Source organism: Paramacrobiotus metropolitanus, unplaced genomic scaffold (genome assembly GCF_019649055.1).
Source record: "Paramacrobiotus metropolitanus isolate TYO unplaced genomic scaffold, Prichtersi_v1.0 Parri_scaffold0000251, whole genome shotgun sequence".
Taxonomy (NCBI): Eukaryota; Metazoa; Tardigrada; class Eutardigrada; order Parachela; family Macrobiotidae; genus Paramacrobiotus; species Paramacrobiotus metropolitanus.
The window spans coordinates 15,346-39,034 of NW_026570471.1; the positions used below are offsets into that span (position 1 = coordinate 15,346).

At 44.0% G+C, this 23,689-nt stretch overlaps 3 protein-coding genes across 3 annotated transcripts; 2 read left to right on the forward strand and 1 right to left on the reverse strand.

Annotated features, from left to right (window-relative positions):
• Positions 1-2,424: 2,424 nt before the first annotated feature.
• LOC129601567 (BTB/POZ domain-containing protein 3-like) lies at positions 2,425-3,189 on the forward strand. The gene is made up of 3 exons (XM_055500402.1): positions 2,425-2,534; positions 2,844-3,015; positions 3,078-3,189. The coding sequence occupies exons 1-3, from the start codon at positions 2,449-2,451 to the stop codon at positions 3,084-3,086; spliced, it is 267 nt and encodes an 88-aa protein (XP_055356377.1). The 5' UTR covers positions 2,425-2,448; the 3' UTR covers positions 3,087-3,189.
• A 9,736-nt stretch (positions 3,190-12,925) lies between these two features.
• Positions 12,926-13,718, reverse strand: LOC129601564 (uncharacterized). Its single transcript, XM_055500398.1, has 2 exons — positions 13,435-13,718; positions 12,926-13,213 (listed from the first exon to the last, which is right to left on the reverse strand). The coding sequence occupies exons 1-2, from the start codon at positions 13,643-13,645 to the stop codon at positions 13,062-13,064; spliced, it is 363 nt and encodes a 120-aa protein (XP_055356373.1). The 5' UTR covers positions 13,646-13,718; the 3' UTR covers positions 12,926-13,061.
• A 3,024-nt stretch (positions 13,719-16,742) lies between these two features.
• LOC129601563 (BTB/POZ domain-containing protein 6-like) lies at positions 16,743-19,832 on the forward strand. Its single transcript, XM_055500397.1, has 6 exons — positions 16,743-16,964; positions 17,032-17,154; positions 17,493-17,664; positions 17,734-17,918; positions 18,941-19,076; positions 19,151-19,832. Exons 1-6 carry the CDS (start codon positions 16,765-16,767, stop codon positions 19,673-19,675), a joined length of 1,341 nt encoding a protein of 446 aa, XP_055356372.1. The 5' UTR covers positions 16,743-16,764; the 3' UTR covers positions 19,676-19,832.
• Positions 19,833-23,689: the final 3,857 nt, after the last annotated feature.

Below are 23,689 nucleotides of genomic sequence, written 5' to 3' on the forward strand. Positions count from 1 at the left end.
GCTGCTCCCAAAATTCAGAAGTCCATAGGTCATACTATCTCTGTTATTGTGCGTACTCTCTGTAGTCTGCGTAGATCTCTCCAGATTTGTGAAGTGAAGTATTTATAAAGTGATATTATATGAAGTATTTTAGATGTTTATACGAAGTGCGGAAGTGGTACCTATATATACATATAATTATATAAGTACGTATATGCAGATGCATAATGATGCATACTGCGCCTTATACATAATTACTGATCAGAGGCAGATTTTATAACCAACTATCAAGAACAAAATATGAAGAAAAACCTAATATTTTAAGGTACTTGTACACCAAGATTCATAGAGGTTTTTCCGTGTATACTACTCGTATTTTATGGAGGTTTATCAATATTATAATAGCGTTTTTTAATAATGCGGTCGAAAGTCCCGTTACGCATTATAATTATTATACCGTACGTAGGTGCGCAAGCAAAAAACGCGCAAAATGGGTGACTGGAAAGTGCAGCGGCTGATCACCCTATTTTCCCAGTTTTTCACAATGACGATGCATGAGAGCGTATCCCTTTTTAAAAATTAAAAAAAGGAAAAAATTTTAATGTAAAACATAACAAAAAATCAAGTATATAAAAATACACAAAGTGTATGCAACTGAGCTTTTGTCGATAAAATACAGGATTACTAGTAGGTATGTGTATAAGATAGCTGCCGATAGGTGCTTGGCATCTGAAGTCAGTCTTTGTATTTTCGTACAAAATCTGCTGGCCACGACAATACTCGTGCGAAACGAGATAAAATTATAACTGCTAAGGCGTTATCAGTCAGCGCTGAAAGCGATTTGCATGAACCGACATGCAGACCTGTGTACCATATGCGTTTTTTTGTGAATCACTCATCCGAAACATATAAAACTGTCTTTCCATATAGATGTTATTAATAGGGCGATGTGATTACAAACAACAACGCAAGACATGGCAGTTATGGCAAGATTCTTATCAGCAAGTAAACTGGGCAAGAAGGCAAAAAGCAAGGTTAGCTAGCTAGCAAGATGCAAATCCAAGAATGAATCTAGTGCGCAAAAGTAAAAGTCAAGAGCATCGAGATTGTAGCGGTAAAGCGTTAACGTTAAGACAATGAGATGCTGATTCACATGATCTTAATGAGGAAGACAAGGAACGAATGAACCAATAACTGATGTAGAAAAGCAATTAACAATCCCAACTGGCAGTACTACAATTTTCTATCGTTACAATATATTCTACTGAATTCGCAGTAATTATTGGCAGTGACCTGATATACGAAACACACATTTTACCGTCAAAAAGTGCATTTTTGCACTAGTACAAAAAAGTCGGAAAAAACTAAAAATTGTCGTTGAGCGGACAAATTTGTGTCTCACAGGATAAAAACGTAACGATTTAAGGAGTATTGTGAATCACATGTATCACGTGTCACCAAACGTACGAAAAAAAGTGCTGAAAAAACTATCATTGACACAAAAACTTTTAATAGGGTAATGTACTAACTAAGATAAAATAATCATGTACCACGACACTGTGACGACAGCATAGTCAATAATGTATTTAGAAATTTACACAAATTTTAAAATTTGAGAGAATATATCAGTCCACCCTTTAATAGCGGGCTTTAACCGATTCGACGAACAAAGTGTTCCGCGTCATCACAAAAGCCGCTGTGCTCACATTAAAATATTCTATTTTTTTGTGAATACAGTAGGACCCTTGTAACCACCACACCCCCTCTTGGTGTTACAACCATTGTTAAGAAGCGCAGTCATCCATGACTGTGTGCTAGCTTCTCTGTCGAAACTTTGGTATTTGTATTTTGTGATTTGGCTGCCGTTTGTAACTTCGTGTACGAATACAACAGGACATGTCACATTTGTTACCCACGCTTTTCACTCCTCTGTATGTACAGAGTACTACCATTGTGAAGGTGCGCCATCATTCGTGACCGGTGTGATCGCTGTTCTGTGAACAAACCTGGTAGTGTATTTTGAGATTTGGGTACCGTGGGTATGCATTTCCTATGCTGTCGTAGTTATTAAATAAAATATCGGCTGCCAATTCTTCGTTGATAACTTTCTAACTGCTTTCCACTGAAGCGACTATAATGGCCCATCAAGACAAGAAACGATTCCGCCAAGGTTATGTGTGGGGATACCATCGGTTCGGGAGGCCTCGGACTGCATTATTGGCAACATCTTCAGCAAACAACAGTGCCCGGCGGCGTGGCGCGCTATCCGGTGTCCCTGAACGGTTGGAGCGGATGTTAGAAAGCGGAGATTTGGCGGATGTGCAGTTCTCTGTCGGACGGTATTTCGGGCCAGCGAAGCTCTTCCGCGCTCATAAGTTAGTGGATGCCCTACATAATCAGAAATGAATTTTACTGAGATTCCCTGCTGGATTTTAACAGGTTCATGCTAAGCAGCGTGAGCGATACACCATGTTTAACGGTAGTATCCCGGAGAAATGCGATGGCCCTATCGACCTTCCCGATATCCATCCCGGCGCTTTCGAAAATATGTTAAGGTAAATATAGCAACTTCTGCACCTATAAGATTTCCTGTAGTCTGGCCGTTGTTCACTACAGTGCAGACCGTGGTTCACTTCGATATTAATTTTCTCAACCTTAATTAGGTCACTTTAATTTGCGATTTACTCGTACTTCAAACAAGGTATCACCCACAAAAGTATATAGCATACAGATACGTATATTATTAGGTACATGGCATTTTTATCGAAAACTGAAGAAACCAGGTTACTGTGAGCGTTTAACGGAAACAGATTAAATCTCCTAAGTCGTAGATTATTATAACCGATTCATTGGTACTTCTATAGGTATATTTATATGGATGCGCGGAATGAAACAGCAAGGAACGCTTTCCCCACGATGGTGTGCGCCGATAAATACGACTTGTCTATACTGGTCGACCGCTGCTTTAACTGCATCTTCACTCACCTCACTGTGAAGATTGGCGATGCCAACCGTTACATAATGCTTCTGGAAGACGTATGTGCAGCCATTTCTATAATAATTACGGATCGCTGCTGATTTTCCTTTAATTTTTGTAGAGGCGATAACGTGGGGTGCTACTATCGAAAGTGTGATGGAAAACTGTTTGCACTTCGTGGACGTACACTGTGAGGAAGTCTTCCAGGCGGAGCGGTTCACCCAACTGCAGCCCAAAACGCTGCAGATGATTCTGGAGCGTGACACGCTCTTTGCGGAGGAGAGGATCATCTTCGCGGACGTGGAAAGGTAATTATCAAATTCACACAGAAGTACAGATATAATCCGCATATCCGTAGTAAAGGCCAGCGATCCAGTACTCATAAAGAAAGCAGCGGCATATCTTTACATATACCATCAATATTGTCTCTACGAAACCGATGTCCGGGATTTTTCATCCCCGTTGCATTTGTGCTGTGCCAGCTATGCTTGCTAATAGTGTGCGGCACTCGCATTGCAGTCAGGCAGTCTAGAATGAGCGGGACAATATTTTTTTCCATAATGTGCATTCACTTTGTATTGCTTGAGCGTGACCCGGTGGTACCAATGGTACGCCTCAAAGTCCATGTACTTCTATTTTTATTTATAAATTATCACCAAGACAAGCGTAACCGAAATAAAATTACTAAAAAAACACTCATAACTAGAAAGATAGTGCATCTGTAGGTACGGTTGAATACTTCCACCTGCGCATTTAACAATCACATGGTATCGTCATCAAACAAAAATTTAAGGTGATTTCGAACAATAACAAGGAAACTGTGAAGCGTGAAGAGACGCATGAAGCATTATTCTCTGCATCAAAAATTGGCCTTTCTTTGTTTACAATGGTTTATGTATGGCAATATATGTCAAAGCTTATCTAAAAGGTCACACGAAGTAAGAATCAACGAATCAGTTGATTACAGACAGTGAAGTCTAAGCAAGATTTCCGTAGTACCCTAAATTATGGATGTCATAAGAGCCGGGAGTAGCCAGAAAGAATTGCCGTAAGAGGGTAGGTGTGAAAAATGTTTTAAAAAAGGTGGTGCGAGTGGCCAAAAAGTTTTGAAAGGTGGTGAGAAGAGTCAGAAGACTGACAGTAGCCAAACGTTAGCCAGTTAAAGGAGGTGTCAGGGTGGTGAGAATATCCATTTCCTAAATAATATTAATGTTTTGTTTGTGTGGCAATAAACTTGGCTGCATGCATTACGCAAAATATTACCGAGTATCTATTTGTTTATTATCTTACAGTACTGAAGTTTTAGTGTTGTGCATAGATGTTGTACATGTTGTACAGTACATGGTGGACATGTGAAGTTGTACATAGCAAATGTATGTTACTTACTACAGTACACTGTGCCTATAGATGGGCTTCGGCATTCTGTATTCGGAGCAATTTGGAACCTACACCACAGAACCGGCGACAGGCTCTAGGAGACATGTTCTTCCTAGTCAGATTCCCACTTCCCGCCCAACTCGCTGATGGTCCCTTGAAGGTAACCCACGGCGTGCAGTTAGCTGCCTTTTTGACAATTCCACCGGCAAAAGGTTTGTTTTCTATGGTTCACACTGCTTTCGTTTGTGCAGGATTCGATGCTGCTGCCAGCAGACTTGCAGGATATTCACCTTTACAAGCACGCCATGGTGAAGCCCCCGCTACGCTTCTCCACGCAGCCCCGACGATCCCCAGTCATCCGCGTTGGGCAGTGGGAGTGGAAGCATCAGGAGGAAGTTTTCGTGAAGGGACGACATATCTGGTATCCGGCGGTAGTGATCGGAATACGTGGATCGGAAGCCGTCTGCAGGATTCAATCACCTGACGACGAAGACCTGGTGAAGCGAGGCCCGGAGAATATCCTTCGGGCATCCGAAATCCTGACCGCTAACCGGGATATTTGTTATGGAAATGGTGGTTATCGGGGCGGGGATGCAGTGTATACCAAGTTAGAAGGAGGCTCCCATATTATCACTTTCGATGGCAGAGAACTTAAGGCTCGATTCAACGAAATTTTTCTCCACGTACGCACCACGAACAAGTGGATGCTTTGGCGAGAAGCTAATGATAAGAGCGAAAAGGAGAAGAGCATCAACGCCTCTACGAAGAAACGTCCACTGGATGCCGCTGACCTGGCTTAGATGCGCCATGTTATAGTGTAATACGCGTAATTCTGCCATATAATGTTTTTACACTAATAATGAATGCTTGAAAACATGGTTGTAGTGTTTACAGTTTTAAAAGCTTTATTATTAACCAATTTACAAATATAAATCTTTTTGCAAAACGATACCGCATCACATGGTTATTTTAATTTTTACAAATTTGACCATTGGCAAAAGTTAATTGTTCGAAATCCATTTTTTGTTTCTTCTTTTAAGTTCTCTCTTGCTGATCATACTTTGAGCTTGTGTGCTTTGCCTCGACGCTCTGTCTGTTCATTGCATAAACTAAACCAACAGAAATTTTCGTAACGTCAGTTTTCATCTAGACCGTTTACCTTGTCTTCCGCTGAACAATTTTGCCAATTATTTTGTGAAAAGCAGTGGCCGCCTGCCACTTTTGAAAAGCAGTGGCCGCGATTGAAGACTCATTGCAAGCGAAATCAAGTGCAATAGGGAGAGCTTGTGAGCGCCTGCAACTTCTTCCTCGCCATCATGCACTATATTTGCTCAGACACTGCTTGGGTGCCCTGAAAATAATATGTGCTTAGATGTTGCAATGCTTGGAAGCATCCACATCTGCTGTATCAAATTGATGAGTCACTGCGCCCTGTTTCCAAGAACTCAGTAACGTGCGGGTGAACCACGACGACTACCCATGTTGGAGGCAAGCGACTCTTCCAGTCAGTCGAGGAGGTATCGGCATACGACGAGCGGAGGAATTATCACTTCCAGCCTTTTTGGCTTCGATTCACCTGCATCCTGTTTGTTATCGTCGATGCTTCCTCACCTACCGGCTGTGGACGCTTCAAAGCAATTGAATTGTGGAAAGGTAAAGCCCGACAACCGGAAATGCCCGAAGTTGCCTTCCGAAAGCTTCAGAAAACATGGGACTTACCGCTGTGTAATGTGTCAGTTTCGGTTTTACTGGACTTGTTTCGCGGCGACAGCGTCAAAACAGCCCGTCTCCTTGCACAGTCCAGACCGGAAGCGGTATTTGGCTGAATGCGCTTCCTTCAGCCCACATCGGCAACCTGCTCGACGACGAAACGATGAAAATTTCGATTGGCCTGCGTTTGGGAGCGGATATCTGCGAGCCACATAACTGCACCAAATGTGATAAACATGTTGACAAGTTGGGCCACCACGGTTTATCATGCACCTACTCGGCCGGTAGGCATGCGCGCCATGGAGGGCTTAACAGTATTGTGTGCCGCGCTTGTGTTTCAGCTGGTGTCCTGCTAAGCTCGAACCACGCGGACGTCCTCCACAACAGATCAACGCCCTGACGGCTGTACAGCTTTCGCCTGGAAAAGAGGAATGTGTCTGGCCTGGGATGTGACGTGCGTCGACACAATGGCCCTTTCCCATCTTCCGTCTACGTCGATTACGGCAGGTGCTGCTGCTGTACAAGCAGAAGAAAAGAAGTATGCCTATCTGCAAGGGCGCTACATTTTTTCTCCGATCGCCTTCGAGACGATGGGTCCCTGGGGCCCGTCGGCTATCGCCATTGTGAAGGAGTTGGGCAAAAGACTTCAGGAGCACACAGGAGAGCGTCGATCACATGAGTTTCTGCGTCAACGACTATCGTTGGAGGTTCAGCGCGGAAATGCAGCATCTATCCTTGGCACGATGGACGGAGTGGATAGTTTAAACGAAGTTTTGCTGTTGTGATTAATATAGCGTGTTTCTTTCTTTATTACCATAACTGCGCGATGACTTTTAGTTGAACGCCGACTTCATCGACACTCTAAATATTATGTGCTATAACTACAATTAATAATCACTTGTACTATGCTTATGATATTATCGCTGTATCTGTGGAAGTGTGCCTGCTAAGTCATATCCGGTTCAAATATGGCCAGTCACGCTGTGAGTGTGTTCTTTGGACGATGACCGTCTTTTCCGCAACGAATTTGCTGTTGAACGGCACATCTGACAGTCACGTTCTCATTATTTCGGCAAGCACAAACCCTAGAGTACGTTTAAAGTTTAAACCATACGACTGCAGCCGTGGCAGAGACGTGGCGGAAGTTGTTACGCAAAATATGCTCCATACCAGACGGAAGGTTCAAAAACTATGCTTTAACCGGCACAGCTGTAGATGTCAAGCCATGAAAGAAAAGACTATCACTCTGCTACATAAGGACTGAATCAGCACTAGCGACAGTGTTAATCCAAGCAAAATTAAAATGCACATTGCAGAGCCTACAGTATATCTGTACTCTGTAGCTTCGGTTTAGTTTAGTGGCAGATAACACTGTCAGCGGCACCACCATAGGCTTTCCAAGTGATCTGGTTTCCGTTGTGGTCCACACACCAGGCACTCTTGGAATCACGTTGTTTAGGTTCCCACTGGCCGTTTTCCTTACACAATGGCACCCATTGACCCGGTTCTACAAACACAACAGGCCGTTAACACTCCCCCTTACAAGGAAGTCGGGCTTCATATTACGGTACAGAAATAAGAATAATGCAAGGCAGTGTGCACGGTAGAAAAACAAAAACAAAATCAAACGCTTCTAGTTGAGAGTGACAAGGAAATCAGACCTGTGGAACTAATTTTACTAAAGTCGCTATAACGAGTTACTGCACCGCCTTGCCTAGATTTGCTTCGGCTTGGCCATGGGCTTCTTCGCAGCTGCATTTTCCGAGGTTACGGTAACCCGATTTTAGGCGGCCATTCCTTTCAGACGTCACATGCTTCATGCATACGTGTCGAGCGGTAAACGCACCGTCGTTATACACCACACATAAAGCTACCACAAAACCCACAACCACCATTTTCCCGAGTGCATCCATGTTTATTGCGTAGAGATGTTGTCGGCGGTTTATTGGGAAATACCAAACAGCAGTCGGAAATAAACCGTCCGGCGAGCGACGTGTGCTGTAAAACCGACAAACTGGATGTGTGATATGATAAACGCGCTTAAAGAAGCTGACTTTTGTAGGTTGTAGTACATATAGAAAAGCTTCATATCGCGCGAACACATCAGTAAAGAATCAAGATCAACATCTTCTGTTTATCGCGTTCTGACGTTGCAAAAAAACTTTTGATTATAAATACTGCCAGCCCGGTTTTACCATTCATTTACTGAACGATGGGGTTTGTGATGAAAGATTTTTGAATGTTGCATTAGAGATAAATAAGAAAACTGTTGCCGATTACTTCCGTGCATGGCAATGCATTCTGTCCATAAAGACCATAACATACAGCTTACAGGCGTTATGGTTCCAGATAGATGGATGGTATAAAATCACCATTCACCAGCAATTCGGACGTTCCGTTACAACCGTTACAAGTGCTACTTACGAATTTCTGATTTGTTTAACGGTTGTAACGCCGATTATTGAAGGAACAGCCAAATGGGCTGGGCAAAATAATGCACCTTTCTGCAAATTTTCGCCAAATATGAGAGTGAAATGTCGGAAGAACCGGCAAGCCGCTGAAGATATAGCGATAGTGTGATGTCACTGGCGTACAAATATCAATTATTTGAAGAGATTTTGGATAAATTTGGACATTGCTCTTAGCTGCAAATGTAAAGCTGTTTCCGGCCTTACGGTTTCAGCTGCATTTACACCGGCCGCGCAAATCTAACGTGGACAATTTCTGGATGAGACGCGCCGCCAAGTACCACTTGCCTTGTGCTGAATGATGCCAGGAAGCAAAAATTTCCTGTGTGTGCACGGCCCTTTTGAAACCGGTAACCCCTACCTGTTGAATCTCAGTCCTTTCGAATAAAGCTGTCAACAAAATGTGCGCGCATTGCGTATTTGTTAGGCAACCGCACACGGTGATGGTATTGACAGCAAACGCGATGATAGTTTCTCACCTCCTAATTCCTATAGGGGTCGATCTTGCTTTCTCCGTTTCCGCAACTGCGCAACAAGCATAGACAAAGCTATACGTTTGTAAAACTCCATAAAATTCTTTGCCGTAAGAGAATTTATGATATTTTGAATTTCCCGTTTTAAGATCATCGCTAATTCTGCTTCTAGTAACTTCTGGAACCGAGTTTCTGCGGGTAATATCACAAACCTTCAAGCCAGCAGTGTCCTACTAGCTGTGACTATCAGCGTCGTACCGTGTGTCGAGCACAATATGTCAGAAAATTCATCCTCAGCGAATGGAGCCGCCAATCCGCAACGGCAAGGACAATTTGGCGAATCACTGCGTCGACTATATCCTCCATAATCTTAGTGCTGACACTTGTCTGCGGCATCTGGAAAATGTATGCCTTTTTAATCTCGCCGTGGCAATTAATAGACAATCAGTTAGTTCCACTGTTATTACAGACACTTCTGTGGGGCACTGACATCGCGAATATCGTGGAGAAATGTTTGCATTTCGTGGATACACACTCCGCAGCGGTCTTGGAGTCGGGACGGTTCACTGAACTCCAACACAGTACCTTGCGAAGGATTCTGGAGCGCAACACGTTTCTTGCGGAGCAATGCCTCATCGAAGCAGCCTTGGAAAAGTATGCAGTGTACTTTTTAATTAGTCTAGGGTTGGTTTCTCCCCTTCTTTACTTGTTAACTACAAAACGTGGTCGTATCCATGTATCGATGACAATACTTCGTGTTTAACGACAGCTGACTTAGCTGTGTTTGTCTTGTTTATCGATAAAATGGAAATTGAATTATTCGGAACGCCATCAAATTTGCAGGTGGGCGGTAGCAGCCTGCGCTCGCAGCAATTTATTACCTTCCCCCATTAACCGACGCCACGTATTGGGAGATATTCTTTCGCTGAACCGATACTCAGTTATAACGGACAAGCCGCTGGTGGATGGCGTAAGTTAAGACTGATGGAACTGCATTTAGCAGCCTTAAGACCCCACTGCACACTCGCACGGTTTCATGATGATGCATTTTTCATGTGCACCGCGAAGGAGCCAAGTAGTAACGGAAAGCAGGCTTAGGAAGAAAGCGTGAAGGGTCTCGGGCCAATGATATCACTGCCTGATATAAATGGAAATCCGGTTGCTGTTGAAGCGCATCCGAATCGTGAGACCAGTAGGATTGTTGCTGAATTTTCGCGCAGGTGAAGCTCCATCATTTTTAGTTCTTGATTGAATACGACTAGATAATTTTAAGATCCAGGGCCCCGTCTCGAGAAATCGCCGTTCATGGAGTCGTCAAGCGCGCGTACCGCACTACGCCTGGCTCCGATGATTCGGACGACGTTGATACCGGACAGCAGCGACGGGTGCAGTACCGAGGCAAGCGAGAAGGAGCGGACACGGATGACTCCGACGAAGATCCTACATACCGTGACGATGATCCGCCGGCATTCGGGTCTTCTTCGGAATCTTCATCTGAAGATGACAAGACGCCCAGGAAACGTGTTAACGCCCGTTTTCGGAAAACTATCAACAAGACTTCGTCTAATGCTGTGCCGCCACGGTTAGAAATTTCGAATTTAATTTACTCCAAAAGCATGCAAATACCGTACGTTCTACTTCTTGTTTTCGATATTTCAGGACGTCTTCGCTGACAGCCTCGACTTCAAACCGACATTCTCGCGCAGTCACCAATGGCCCTCGACTTCGAAAGCAGCAAGCGCCGTGCACTGTCGACGTAGCCGCTAACGCTGGTCATTTCGGCAGAGCTTCCAGTGACAGTGTTCATTACGAAACTAATACTGATCCGCCTTCCCCGCCAACTACAAAACAGCGGAAGCGACCTCAAGGTGGACAATTAACAAACAAGCATCGTACCACCCAGAAGTTTGCCAATCGAAAGAAATTTCAAAGAAGCACTTCGAAACGATACTCCTCATACCACCGCAAAAGTTCCTGCGTATAGTTCGTATAATCTCTCAGTTCATTAATCCTGAGCTGCGATGGGAAGTGCCGGCTCTTATCGCCCTGCAAGAATCCGCGGAGATTTTTATGGTTAACCTGTTCGCTGACAGTAATGAAGTGGCTGAGCGCGCCAAACGCATCGCTTCGGCATCGAATTCTGAAGAGATCGGACTTGTATCTACCGCATCCACTGCATCCGTTCCTGCTCCATCAACATCATCCGCTCCTCCGCCCCTTCAAGCTCACAGCGTTCAGGATGCATATAAAGCAGTCAGTCACGGCAGTCCGCGGCTGTAAATGCGGCATTGTTATTCTAACCAACGCGACCGGCGTCGTGCGGAGCGATAGCTCTCTTAATGTGCCAACTTGAATTCCACAATAATCAACTATAGAAGTACAAAATATAATATTAAGAAAAGCTCGTCTGATAATACGAGCTTTTCGTAATATTTTGTACTTCTATAGTTGATTATTGTGTACATTCTGTTTGCAACGACGCCTTTGATCTAAAATTGTTGCTTTGCAAAATGTCTGGTTACTTGCCAGTTTTCAAGAAAATCAAACGCTAACCCAACCAGTCCGCGATGTCCTGTATCTAGTTAAAGGTCACAAAGTCTCTAATGCACTACTCTAGGAAACAACGGCCACTACAGTCTACAGATATCCGCGCTCAAATTGATTCTCAGAACAGCTCGACCTCTAAAGTTAGAAACTCAAACTCGAAAGTTTTTTATCTGAAGTTTTACCTTATATCACAACAAACGTAATGTGCATCAAATTAGAACAAGTATACACGCATCCAACTACAGTAGTTTACACATGAATGAAGTAGGGTGATCGTCCAACTTCTATAGAAAGTACCTGTTGGTCAGACCTTCCGCATGCCGGATCTCGCCACGCGGAAGTGCAGTCAAGGGCGGTTGCCGGTCAGCCAGATGTGCATTCTTATAAATAAATGTGGCCTTTTAGGATGATGTCTTTCCGGGGCTCGAATCGTTGCACATACTTACATATTCTCACACTTCAAATGTACGCGATGCACAGCGCTGCACATCCGTACTGGTGTACCATTGTGACCATAGAGTGTGGCAACTCTTGCGTCAAAACTTTGGTAGCAATCGTGCCATTTCAAAGCGTTACTGGAATTACAGCTTAGGACAAAAAAGACGCATAATCCCACCCACAGCATAATCCCACCCACAGCATTCCGAACGCATGCGGCGCAGTGCGCTGTACGACTCAGCTAAAATATCCGGTTGTCGTACAAGTGCACTTGCCACATGCGTACGGATATCTGGGTGTGGGGTTATGCGTCTTTTTAGTCCTAAGCTGTATAAGGCGGCAAGCCGAAGCCGCTAAAGGGCTTAGCTCTCGAGTGTGAATATCTCATTCGAAGGACCCCTGTTGGTAATTTACTGATGTTGTTTCTTAGGTTTCTGTGGATGGATGCCTGCCGCCTGGTACATAATATCCGGTGTAAATGTGGCCTTTCTGACTGTGCTCTGCGGATGACAGTCTTTTCCGCAACGAATGTGCCGTTTAGAATGACACATTTGGCAGTCACGCTGGTATTCGGCAACAGGGAGCTTTGCAACACCATCCCTGGCGATTATACCACACAAACGACTGCAGCCGTGGCTGACATCTGGCGGAGGTTATTATGCAATATCAAAACTTTAAATAGTGCCGTTAACACCATTACGAGTAGCGAAAGTATTTCCTATAACACGATCCTACCAGGCGGAAGGCCTTAAAAGCTATGTGAGCCGTTTCAGTGGCAGATATGTCTAGACTCGTAAGAAACCGAAAGGTGCATCCCTCGAGCAAGCAGCTGAATGCGGTAACACGCATACTGGCGCATAACCAGGTTCCTCTGACAAAGTCAAAAAGACTGTAGGACGAAGACACTGAACGAGCGATATTTATTTTTACATATTATATTTAGTACATTTATGGATTATAGTTATGGATTTACTGTAATTAGAGCGTAGCGGCACAGTGCAAATCCAAGAAAAATAAAAAATTTAATGCACTTACAGAAATCTACTTACAGAAATCTTAAAAAATTTAATGCACTTACAGCTTTTGTTTTATTCAATCGCATTGAAGACTGGCAGCGGCACCACCACCGGCCTTCTCAGTGATCTGGTTCCCGTTGTTGTCGACGCACCAGGCACCATCGGAATCGTTCTGTTTGCGTTCCCACTGCCCGTCCGCCATGCACAAGGGCACCCATCGATGAGAATCTGCAAATTCAACACGTCGTTAACGGCAGCAAATATAAGGAAGTCTGCGATAATAACTACACCGGTAAAATATTAAATAAGATATGCAAGGTGGTCTGCACGGCCCAAGACCGGAGTGTCCGTAATAAAATCAAATGCCTGCAACTGAGAGTGACATGCAAACCAAACCTCTTGGATTAATTATGCTAAGGTCGCCACAACGAATTAATGCACTGGCTTGCCTGGATGGGCTTCGGCTTTTTCACGGGCTTCTAGACAGCTGCATTTCTCGGGACCTGGTCGAAGATTACGGTAACCCGATATAATACGCCCATCCCTTTCATACGTCACATGCATCATGCATAGCTCTCGAGCGGTAAACGCACTTTCGCTGTACACCGCACACAACGCTACCGCAATACCCACAACCGCCATTTTTACGAGTGCGTCCATGTTTACTGCGGGGATGTTGTCAGGTATGGATCAGCAGCCGGAAATACACGGTCCGGAAGCGTCGTGTGTTGTTGTGCTCTGACAGACTAACAGTGTTGTGTGCTAAACGTGCTTAAAGAAGCTCACATTGTAGCTTGTAAGTAGTAAACAGAAAAGCTGCTGCATATCGCACGAACACATCAGTAAAGTATCAAGATAAAATAAACATTACATGCCCTTCAGACCGTTTCATATGTGTACAAAAAATTTGATTAACAAAACTGCCAGCCAGGCTATGGGATATTCATTTACTCATTTTACTGAATGATGGTGTTTAATTGCAGTTGTGATGTAGATTTTTGAATGCTGCTTTAGCGGTAAATAAAAAACTGTTGCTGATCACTTCCGTGCATTATGAAGTCCAAAAAGCGCCATAACCTGAACGCGTTATACGGTTAGAAATGGATGGTAGGATCGCCTACCGTTCAGTAATGCGGACGTTCCGTGACGGCCGGTACCAGTGCTACTTGCACCATTTTGATTGATTTAACTGTGCTAGCGCCGATCGTTGAAGGAATAGATAGCCAAATTGGCTGGGCAAAATAATGCACCGTTCTGCGCATTTGCGCCATTTATATGAAAGTGGAATGTCGGATGAGCGGGAGCGGGAAAGAAACCCTTTCTTTGACCAACATGCGGTTGACGATATTGCAGTAGTGTGATGTTAGCGGCGTACGAATACCATCAGCGTACGTGGCGTCAGCGGCGGCGCGAATATTATTATTTCAAGAGATTTTGGACAGTGATCCATGGCAGTCATGCTACCAATGTACTGTAGCTCGATCAAGTGGCACCAATCAAGCTCGATGATAGTTTCTCACTTTCCATACGCGGCGATCTAAATGCTTCCCTTGTTTTCCCTGCACTATTCACTTTCTCCGTTCCCGCAGCACATAGATCGACACAGCTCTGCGTCTTCAGTCTTCACTGAGCGCCTCAAGTTCAAACCTGCATTCTCGCGCCGCCACCGATGACCCTCAACTAAGGAAGCGGCAGCCCCCGTTTACAGTCGACAAAGCCGCTATTAATGGTCACGTCGGCACAACTCCGAATGCCGTTGTTCGTTGTGAAATCGGTACTGATCAGCCTTACTCGCTACCTGCAAAACAGCGGGAGCGACCTCAAGCTGACCAGCTAGCGAACAAGAATCGTACTCACCCAGGGGTTTAGAAAAAGCAGCTATTATAGTACAGATAAGTAGAAAGCTAGGAACGCCGCCGCGCTCGAACTAAAACTCAAGACAACTCAAACTCTGTAGTTAAAAACTGAGACTGCAGTTTTTTTTCTCCTAAGTTTTACCTTGCTTCACAATAAATGTACGGTGCATCAAATTATAACGAAAATGCACGCATCCAGCTGCAGTAATTTAGACATGTATGGAGTAGGGTGATCATCTAACGTCTAAGGTATTTAAGTAAATGGTTGAGCGACCTTCCGCATGCCGGATCTCGCTATGTGGAGCTCGAGGTGCAATCAAGAGCGGTTGCCGGTCAGCCAGATGTGCAATCTTATAAGCAAATGTGACCTTAGGATGGTGTCCTTCCGGGCTCGAATCAGTTCAGCAAACGCATAATATAATGCTGCATATTGTAGCGATAGAAGTTGTACAACCATAAGACCACCCAGTTATGTTTCATCATTGCGTTATGAATTTCGGTCCTTTTACCGGCTAGCTGTTCTTCTTCACAATTTCTAGAATTCATTCTTGCCTTAGCTTGCTACAGCTTGCATCAGCTTGATCAGCTTGTTGCGCTTGTTAAACTCTTGTCTAAACCTTGTTCCCTGTCCTGCATTGTTCTTGTCATTAAACATGCCGTGAACTTCCGTTGTTACGTTCAGTAATTGTGTTACGTCAGTAAGAGCAGTCCCGGCCAGCATCGTTGCCGGCCGTGCCAACCTTTCATCCCAACAGCCCACACAACATCGTGGTACGGTCAACACGCCAACCCACTAGAACAGCAGCCAGATCGGCTACTGTTACAATATGTACGCAACACACATCACCAGATCTGGGCAGCTATAACTTAACTGTACTATAGAATTGGGCCGCTGTTGGCTAGTATTAAACAGACCAAAGCGAAGCTAGAAACAGAATTACTTATGGAGGTACAAATACGAGCAGTAGTTGCTTTTGTTGACTGTGATATTCGTAATTGGAGTTGAATTTTTATAATATGGGAATGGTAACTGTAACTTTTGTACTTAAGAAAACTGTAACTCGCTATCAAAAAAACTTAACTCAACGGAACTCTCATAAAAATAATTACACTGTCGTGTGCGCTATTGTAGAGCTCAGTATCAAGAGCATTTGTTATCGAAAAGAATTCGTTTTTTTCGATGACACCAACAGATCATATCTGCTCTGTTGAACGCATTACTGCTCTCTAACCGACTATTTCCATCATTCTGTGATCTGCACAACAGTGTCTTTTTATCGAAAAAATATATCCGGCGACCAAAGGTGATAAAATACTTGACTGACAAAAAAATTGGAAACAAAAGCCAGTAATGTGATAATTGAATAAATGGCCACATAAATTCCTTTCGCAATGCATGAACGATGGTTCAAATGCGATCTAAGAAATGCAGTAACTACATCTATTATTGTACCGGAAGCAATACAACTGGCATAAATAAACAAAAGCAAGTCTTGTATAGAAACGCCACTTGCGAGCGGAAAGGTAATCTTCGCTTGATGTACTAGTACTTACTATAGATATGTATACAGTACTCTATCTACCTTCCTCGTTGGCACTGCAGTTTGTAGCTGACACGTTGATGCTGGCTAAATGGTCAATGCAATACGATTATGCTGTACGAGTACAGTACACGATTAATTTCTGAACTAGACGTACGCTGCTCTTTCCAACAGAAGTATTATCACGCTATGCACTTCATGAATCGGGGATACAGCTCAATTTTCATTGATACGTCGAACGTCGCTGGAAATGCATTGCTAGTTAGTCTACCGACAATTTTCACGTTTCAGTTTATTTGGCTGATGTGTATAATTTTCCTAGCTAGACATGCGGAGATTACAGCGCGGGGTCCGCGCCTATAGGCCGAACAACAAGGCGAGGATGTTCCCTCGTTTGGAGTGGCCCACGCCAGCACCACTACCACCGCCACCACCGCCAGCAAAAAGCGCCAACGAACGGAGAGGCACGCTTAATTTTGTCAAAAATCGCATGGAACGGACGTTAGAGACTGGCGATTTGGCTGACGTCCAGTTCTCCGTTGGCCGGCATTTCGGGCCAGCCAAGATCTTCCACGCGCACAAGTCAGTCAACGTTCTAACGCACATCGCGCTCTATGTTGTCTAAGACTTCATCCTTGAAATTTAACAGGTTCGTGCTAAGCAGCGCTAGCGATGTTTTCTACACCATGTTTTACGGAAGTTTGCCTGAAAAGTGCGATGGTCCTATCGATATTCCGGATATTCTTCCCGAAGCGTTCGATAACATGTTGAGGTAAGCACTACTTCGTATCTCTTTCGTTTTTCCATTAAGAACGTACAGTTTAATACTCTCTTTCTGCCAAATCCAAATATTTTCTGAAGAATAAGCAAATAATAATTCTTTATTCAAGCCAAAATTAACGCAGTACGTACTTAAAGCGCAAATAAATTAGCGCAGTATGTGTCGAGTAACATCAGTTTATGGCGGAAAACCCAGTTTTTTGACAGAAGATGATTTAAGACCGGTTTTATTCTGTGCTGTGATAAAAGAGAAAACTAAATATAAAACTGACACTTTGGTCAGCCGGTGTCTTGGGCTGATGTCTTAAATAAGACAGAAAATCATGATAGGTATATTTATGCCGATGGGCGGAATGAAACAATAAACGATGCGTTCCCCACGTTGATGTGCGCTGATAAATACGACTTGCCACGGCTGGCCGACCGCTGTTTCAACTGCATCCTTCGTGACCTCGCTGATATGAATCGCAATTTTAGCCGTTGCTTGCTGCATTTGGAAAACGTGCGTGCTGCAAAGCTTATTAATGCCGGAACGATCACTGCTGTCTTTTACCCAAATTTTGTATTGTAGGCGCTGATGTGGGCAGTTGGTATTGAAGGTGTCGTGGAAAACTGTCTGCATTATGTGGATGTGCATTGTGAGGAGATCATCAAGTCGGAACGGTTCGCTGAGTTACAACCCAAGACGCTGCACATGATTCTGGAGCGCGACACCTTGTTTGCCGAGGAGAACATCATTTACATGGCCGTTAATAGGTAAGTAACCAATTTAAATTGGCTAATTGGATGATTTGTATCTGTAATAATAATAAATGATAATGCACGTGACCAGCAGCTAGCCGATACGATAAGTGAATAGGGGTCAAACTTCTAAGTAGCCTATCTTGATTGTTTCTCCCTCTGAGTCCCTCAAATACATCGATTTCTTCCGCGTGTTGTGCACTTCCCGTTGCATGAGTATGCGTACGTAATGAACAGGTGTTGCTTGTGGGCATGTGTTGTGGGCATCAATAACAGAAATATTATACTCGTACATATTTATAAACATCACGAGCGTGCTTGAAATGAATAGATCTGAATTTGCACAGACAGATACGGTTGATTGACAGAATGCCTTTTGTTGTCAGCACACAAGGGGTTGTTTGTGACTTGTATGTTTTTGGACTTCAAGCAAACGATACAGCCGGATGAATCATGTACAGCGAAGAACTGCATGGATTGTTATTGCGTGAATTAATCATGGATCTTTACTTGCTTCCGTACAATGCTTGATAAATTCTGTCTGGTAACTTGTATTACGTGCCTTAAGTAACATACGACGAACTGTTTAAACAAAAAATAATGAGATTTAGTACGTAAAGAAACATCACCAATTAAGTTTGAATTAACCATGCGAGTTTGACCGCCTTATTTGCATGAATTGTGCTTAAGATCAAGATCTCGATTTTATATTTTTCTGCCGCCGGAGATCTAGCATAAGCTTTAGAGACAATAAAGGTCATACCTGATTGCTAAATGCCGTATAAAAGGCACTATGTACATCGCACGTTGAAATTTAAAAAAGTGTCTTTGTGTTTGGAAGGGCATTCTTGTGCTACCTCGCAAATCGCATATTCTCCAGACTGTACAATGTACATTGACAGTGTACATGTACGAGGCAGCAAAGAAATTCCCTTACCAACAGATTCTGTTGGCTTTAACTATTGCCTGTTCTACATAGCCGGTGTAGCCAAAGAATAATTGTCATTAACTGAGTCCGTTTTATATTTTATGTCTAGATGGGCTTCGGCATGCTGCATTCGGAACAATTTAGAACCAACACCGCAGAACCGGAGACAGGCTTTAGGAGAAATCTTCTTCCTTATCAGATTTCCTTTGATGACCGTCACACAACTCGCTGACGGTCCCGTGAATGTAAGCCGCGATGTGGGTTCTAGCCTTTGACAACAGTTTTAACTTGGCATATTATCATTCCTTTATATGTTTAGGATTCGTTGCTGCTTCCAGAAGACTTACAGGCCATTCACCTTCATAAGCATGCCACTGAGAAGCCCCCTCTGCGTTTCTCCACGTTGCCCCGACGGTCCCCAGTCATCCGTGTTGGAGATTTGGAGTTCAAGCACGAGGAGGAGGTATTCGTGAATGATCGGCAGTACTGGTGTCCTTCGGAAGTGATCGGAGTATGTGGGTCGGAAGCCGTCTGTATGGCCTTGAAAGCCGATGGAGACCACGTGGTGAAGCGAGGCACGGAGAATATCATTCGCGCATCGGATATTTTGACCGCCGATCAGGACATTGGATACGGGATCTGGTGTCAAGATGTACAAGCAAAGTACAGCGGGCTAACAAACGGTTGTCATTTCGTCACATTCGACGACAATGAAGAAGAGGTGTCATTCCGCGAAATTTTTCTCCAGAACGGACAAGTTGATGCATGGCGAAAGGCCTTTGATGAGAGCGAAAAAGGGAATAGCATTAAGAAACGTTCTTTGGATGCCGCTGACCTGGCTTAGGCCTTAAGCTAGCTTATGCACTACTAACACCGTAATTCGCTTCTTATATTGTTTAATTCCACGAATAAACGCATGAAACATCGTTTTAGTGTTTATAATTTACAAAATCGTTGCACTTTAATGCTTACCCATTTATAATCAGAACTGTTGCTGCGGCACTATACCGCACCCTGTATCTGTAAAATGTAAATGCAGTTATTTAAATAGTCTGTCTATTGATAATCGTTTTACTTCAAGATTACCGATTGTGTAACGATTAAACAAGTTAAATTTCCTCTAGCCTAATTACTAATAATTTAATGCTACAAGAAAGAGCTGCTAACTCATTACTTTTACATATCATATTACTGTTACATTACTGTTACATGTGCGCTTCTGCTGCAGTCAACGACGATAGGCGGAATTCCATACATTCCGGGTATAATATGCGCTAGTGAATTAATTTGCTAATAGCCGTACATGAACCATGTCCGAAATTGCACTTTTATCTCCACGAAGAGAAAAACCAATGCGACTGAAAATGCCGGTACTGCATATATTAAAACGCGCCGCCGCACTTAGGCGGAGGGTTGCGGGTCTAAGTTGTGGGCGCCGCACGGGGGCGAGACGTCCGGCGTCAAACAGTCCACGATAAGTTTCTCCCGCAGGCGGCGGTCTGAACGCTTGCTCACTTTCCGTTCCACTTCTCATTATCTTCGTACCCGCTAGTGACGCTACGGGCTCTCCATTTGATCAACTCTCTCGTCGTACGAGAACTCGTACGTGAGGGAGGAAATTATCTGCCGTTTGTAAATTGTGAGCCCCATTTTCTTGTTATATCACAAGTTCTGCAAGCTAATTTGTAAATATACTGTGCATCGAACACGACATGTCTGAAAATTCGATGATACCGTAATTTGGCGGAAGCGCGCGCGCCAAATTTTCTGTTTTCGTCTGTAACTCTGGAAGTTTTGAGTTTCCTCAGTCGGGACCAACATTTTTAGATTCAGGAAGAAAAGTTACATATAAAACACTTAAAAGTAGGTCAGTAGGTCGCGCCCGGTATAATAATAGTAGGTCGAAAATTCGTCTGCATCGAATGGAGCCGTCAGTCCGCCGCGGCGAGGCACACTTGGAATCGGCGAGCGAATGAGACGCATGCTGGACAGTGGAGATTTATCCGATGTGCAGTTTAAAGTAGGACGGCACTTCGGGCCAACAAAGATCTTTCGGGCACACAAGTGAGAATTCGCAGCATGATTCTCTGTAACTTTGCTGATGCTCCGACAATACTCACTATTTCGGACCTTTGGCCCTTGGGATGTTTTTACCCATACACAAAATTCTCCATGATTTCACTTGTGTGCATCTTGCCGATATGTTCTGTGTAGCAGCAGCGATGCGTTTTACGCCATGTTCCACGAGAGTACTTCCGAGAAGTGTAACACGGCCATCGACATTCCCGATATTACTCCCAAAGCCTTCCACAACATGCTAAAGTAAGTGTGTTGAGTCTGCAGTTCGTCAGTAGAATCGTCTGCCTACAGGTCATTTTGTACTTTGCAGCTTTATCTATACCGAAAGGATCGATGTGGATTCTGACGATGTTTTCCCGACGATGAAGTGCGCTGACAAGTACGACTTACCAAGGCTGGCGGTTCTCTGTGTCAACTATACCTTAGCGCTGACACTTGTCTGTGGCATTTTTAAAATGTATGCCTTCTCGACAGGTCATCGTCGTGGTGGTTAATTGACGCTATTTTTGCTGATCTTATTAGGCACTTGTGTGGGGGATTGACACCGGAAGTATCGTGGAAAACTGTTTACGTTTAGTGGATTTTCATCATAGAGCGGTTTTGGAGTCGGAACATTTCATGCGACTCCAGCACAGTACGTTGCGAAGAATTATGGAGCGTGACACCTTCGTTGTGGATGAGCACATCATCGAGGCAGCGCTGGAAAAGTATGTATGCCTTTTGATCACGTTTGGTAGCTAGCAGTTAAAAGTTATCGAAAGCAATGAAGCAGACTTGTACGTGTTTAACGGGCGTTTGTCAGCGGCAGAAAGGTTTACGGGTTAGTGGTTCACGATCAAAGAAGCCGCGTAAACCTTTCTGCTGAACTGCATTAACCTTTCTGCCGGAGCCGTAAACCTTTCAGCCGGCGGCACCTCTGAAGCTTAAACCTTTCTGCCGGATGCGTAAACCTTGTTCATTGACAGCGTAAACCTTTCTGCTGGGCCATTATTTTCAATCTATGATTCTACCAAGGACGTTATTATGTGCATTCAGGCACATTAACCTTCCGGATAGCCATCAAACATACGCAATCTTATAATAAGACACTTTTGAAGCAGTTTTCAAGCTTGGCTGTTGTTAAGGGAAATGCCCCTGCCTCGTTGGACACAGAATATGCGTCTTTAAAACGCCGGACTACACTAACAATTTCAGCAGTTTTTTTAAGTGAAAATATGAACCATTTTAAGACGTGTATGCACTTTTTTTATTGAAGGCTCTCACCAATAGAACCAAATGATTTTTTATTAAGCGATCAAAGTTTTAATGCGGCGAGCTACTGCCCGGTTTCCGCCTATAACAGCCATACATTTCAATACGTGTGTTTAGTAATGCTATTGCTCGCCGGGCCAACTTTCAACCCTTCTGTGCAAATAAACAGAACACTGGAACAGCAACAACGTGAGTACGAAATGAATACGGCATGTCCCTTTCCAGTGAGGCCGCATTTATTGTCGTTGCACACCTCTTTATGACTGCTTGCGGGCCTTAATGCGCACAATAACGTCTTTGTAACATCACAGAATGGAAACAATGGCCCCTCAGAAAGGTTTACGCAGTTTGACGGAAAGGTTCGCATCAAAGTTGCCGCCGGCAGAAAGGTTTACGGCTCCGAAGAAAGGTTAATGCTTCAAAGGTGCCGCCTGCAGAGAGGTTTACGGATCCGGTTGAAAGGTTTGCGCTGTCATTGAAAAAGGTTTACGTATCAATGAAAAAGGTTTACGTATAAATGAAAAAAGTTTTTTAGCATAAAACCTTTCTGCCGCACCATGTGCCGGCATATTGTTCTTAACCAAGAGACTGCACTGTCGACAATTTTTTAAACTCCGCGTTTATGTTGACCGTAGACAATTTCGCTTTACAGTGGGCGGATTTTTTAGAATGTTTTTTCTAATCCAATCTGATTTGTAAGATTTACTACTTTTCAAGAACGATCTAGTTCTGCCACTGGTTGAACACCTACGCACAATGGTCCGAATGGCCATAGTGGTGTCATTGTCTTTTCAATGGATGCTGCCAACAGTCCGGCAGAAAGGTTTACGCATCCGGCAAAAAGGCTTACCCTTCCGGCAGAAAGGTTTACGCGGCGCCTTTAATCGTAAACCATTAACCCACAAACCATTCTGCCGATGACAGGCGTTTAATACCACTGGTAACTGCTAAGTGTACTCTCTTGTGGCTGCCTCGCTTGTTAATAAAACGGAAGTGAATCCACTTCTTAAATGTTATGTTGCACAATGTCCAGGTGTGCGGTAGCAGCTTGCGCTCGCAGTAATTTGTTACCTTCACCCACCAACCGACGCCGCGTACTGGGTGATATCCTTCTCCTCAAGCGATTCCCGCAGATGACGGACCAGCAACTGGCGGATGGTGTAGCTGGTGTAAGTCACATTAATGGACTGCATATCAGCACGTGATTATGCATTTTATATGTGCATCGCGTAGGAGCTAAAAGCAGGCTGCGGAAGGCAACGTGAAGGATCTCGAGCCCGCAGTACCACACCCTGATATAATCGGTAATCCGGTTTGTTGACGCGCATCCGAATCGTGGGGTCGGAGGAATCGTAACTGAATCTTCACGCAGGTAAAGCTCGACGATTTTTCATAATTCCGGATTGAAGACAACTAGGTAATTTTCAGATCCAGGGCTCCGTCTCCCGAAATCGCTGTTCATGGAGGCGTCAAGCGCGTGTGCCAATCTGCACATGGCTTCGATGATTTGGACGACGCCGATACAGAG

What these genes read in the sequence shown, in the direction of transcription:
- LOC129601567 (XM_055500402.1), top strand. Translation starts at nt 2,449, where the DNA reads ATGTTTAACGGTAGTATCCCGGAGAAATGCGATGGCCCTATCGACCTT. An exon ending in GCTTTCGAAAATATGTTAAG is followed by an intron (nt 2,535 to 2,843) that starts GTAAATATAGCA and finishes GTACTTCTATAG; the next exon opens with GTATATTTATATGGATGCGC.
- LOC129601564 (XM_055500398.1), bottom strand. Translation starts at nt 13,645, where the DNA reads ATGGACGCACTCGTAAAAATGGCGGTTGTGGGTATTGCGGTAGCGTTG. An exon ending in AAAAGCCGAAGCCCATCCAG is followed by an intron (nt 13,214 to 13,434) that starts GCAAGCCAGTGC and finishes TTGAATTTGCAG; the next exon opens with ATTCTCATCGATGGGTGCCC.
- LOC129601563 (XM_055500397.1), top strand. Translation starts at nt 16,765, where the DNA reads ATGTTCCCTCGTTTGGAGTGGCCCACGCCAGCACCACTACCACCGCCA. An exon ending in GCTTGCTGCATTTGGAAAAC is followed by an intron (nt 17,665 to 17,733) that starts GTGCGTGCTGCA and finishes TTTGTATTGTAG; the next exon opens with GCGCTGATGTGGGCAGTTGG. An exon ending in TCGCTGACGGTCCCGTGAAT is followed by an intron (nt 19,077 to 19,150) that starts GTAAGCCGCGAT and finishes TTATATGTTTAG; the next exon opens with GATTCGTTGCTGCTTCCAGA.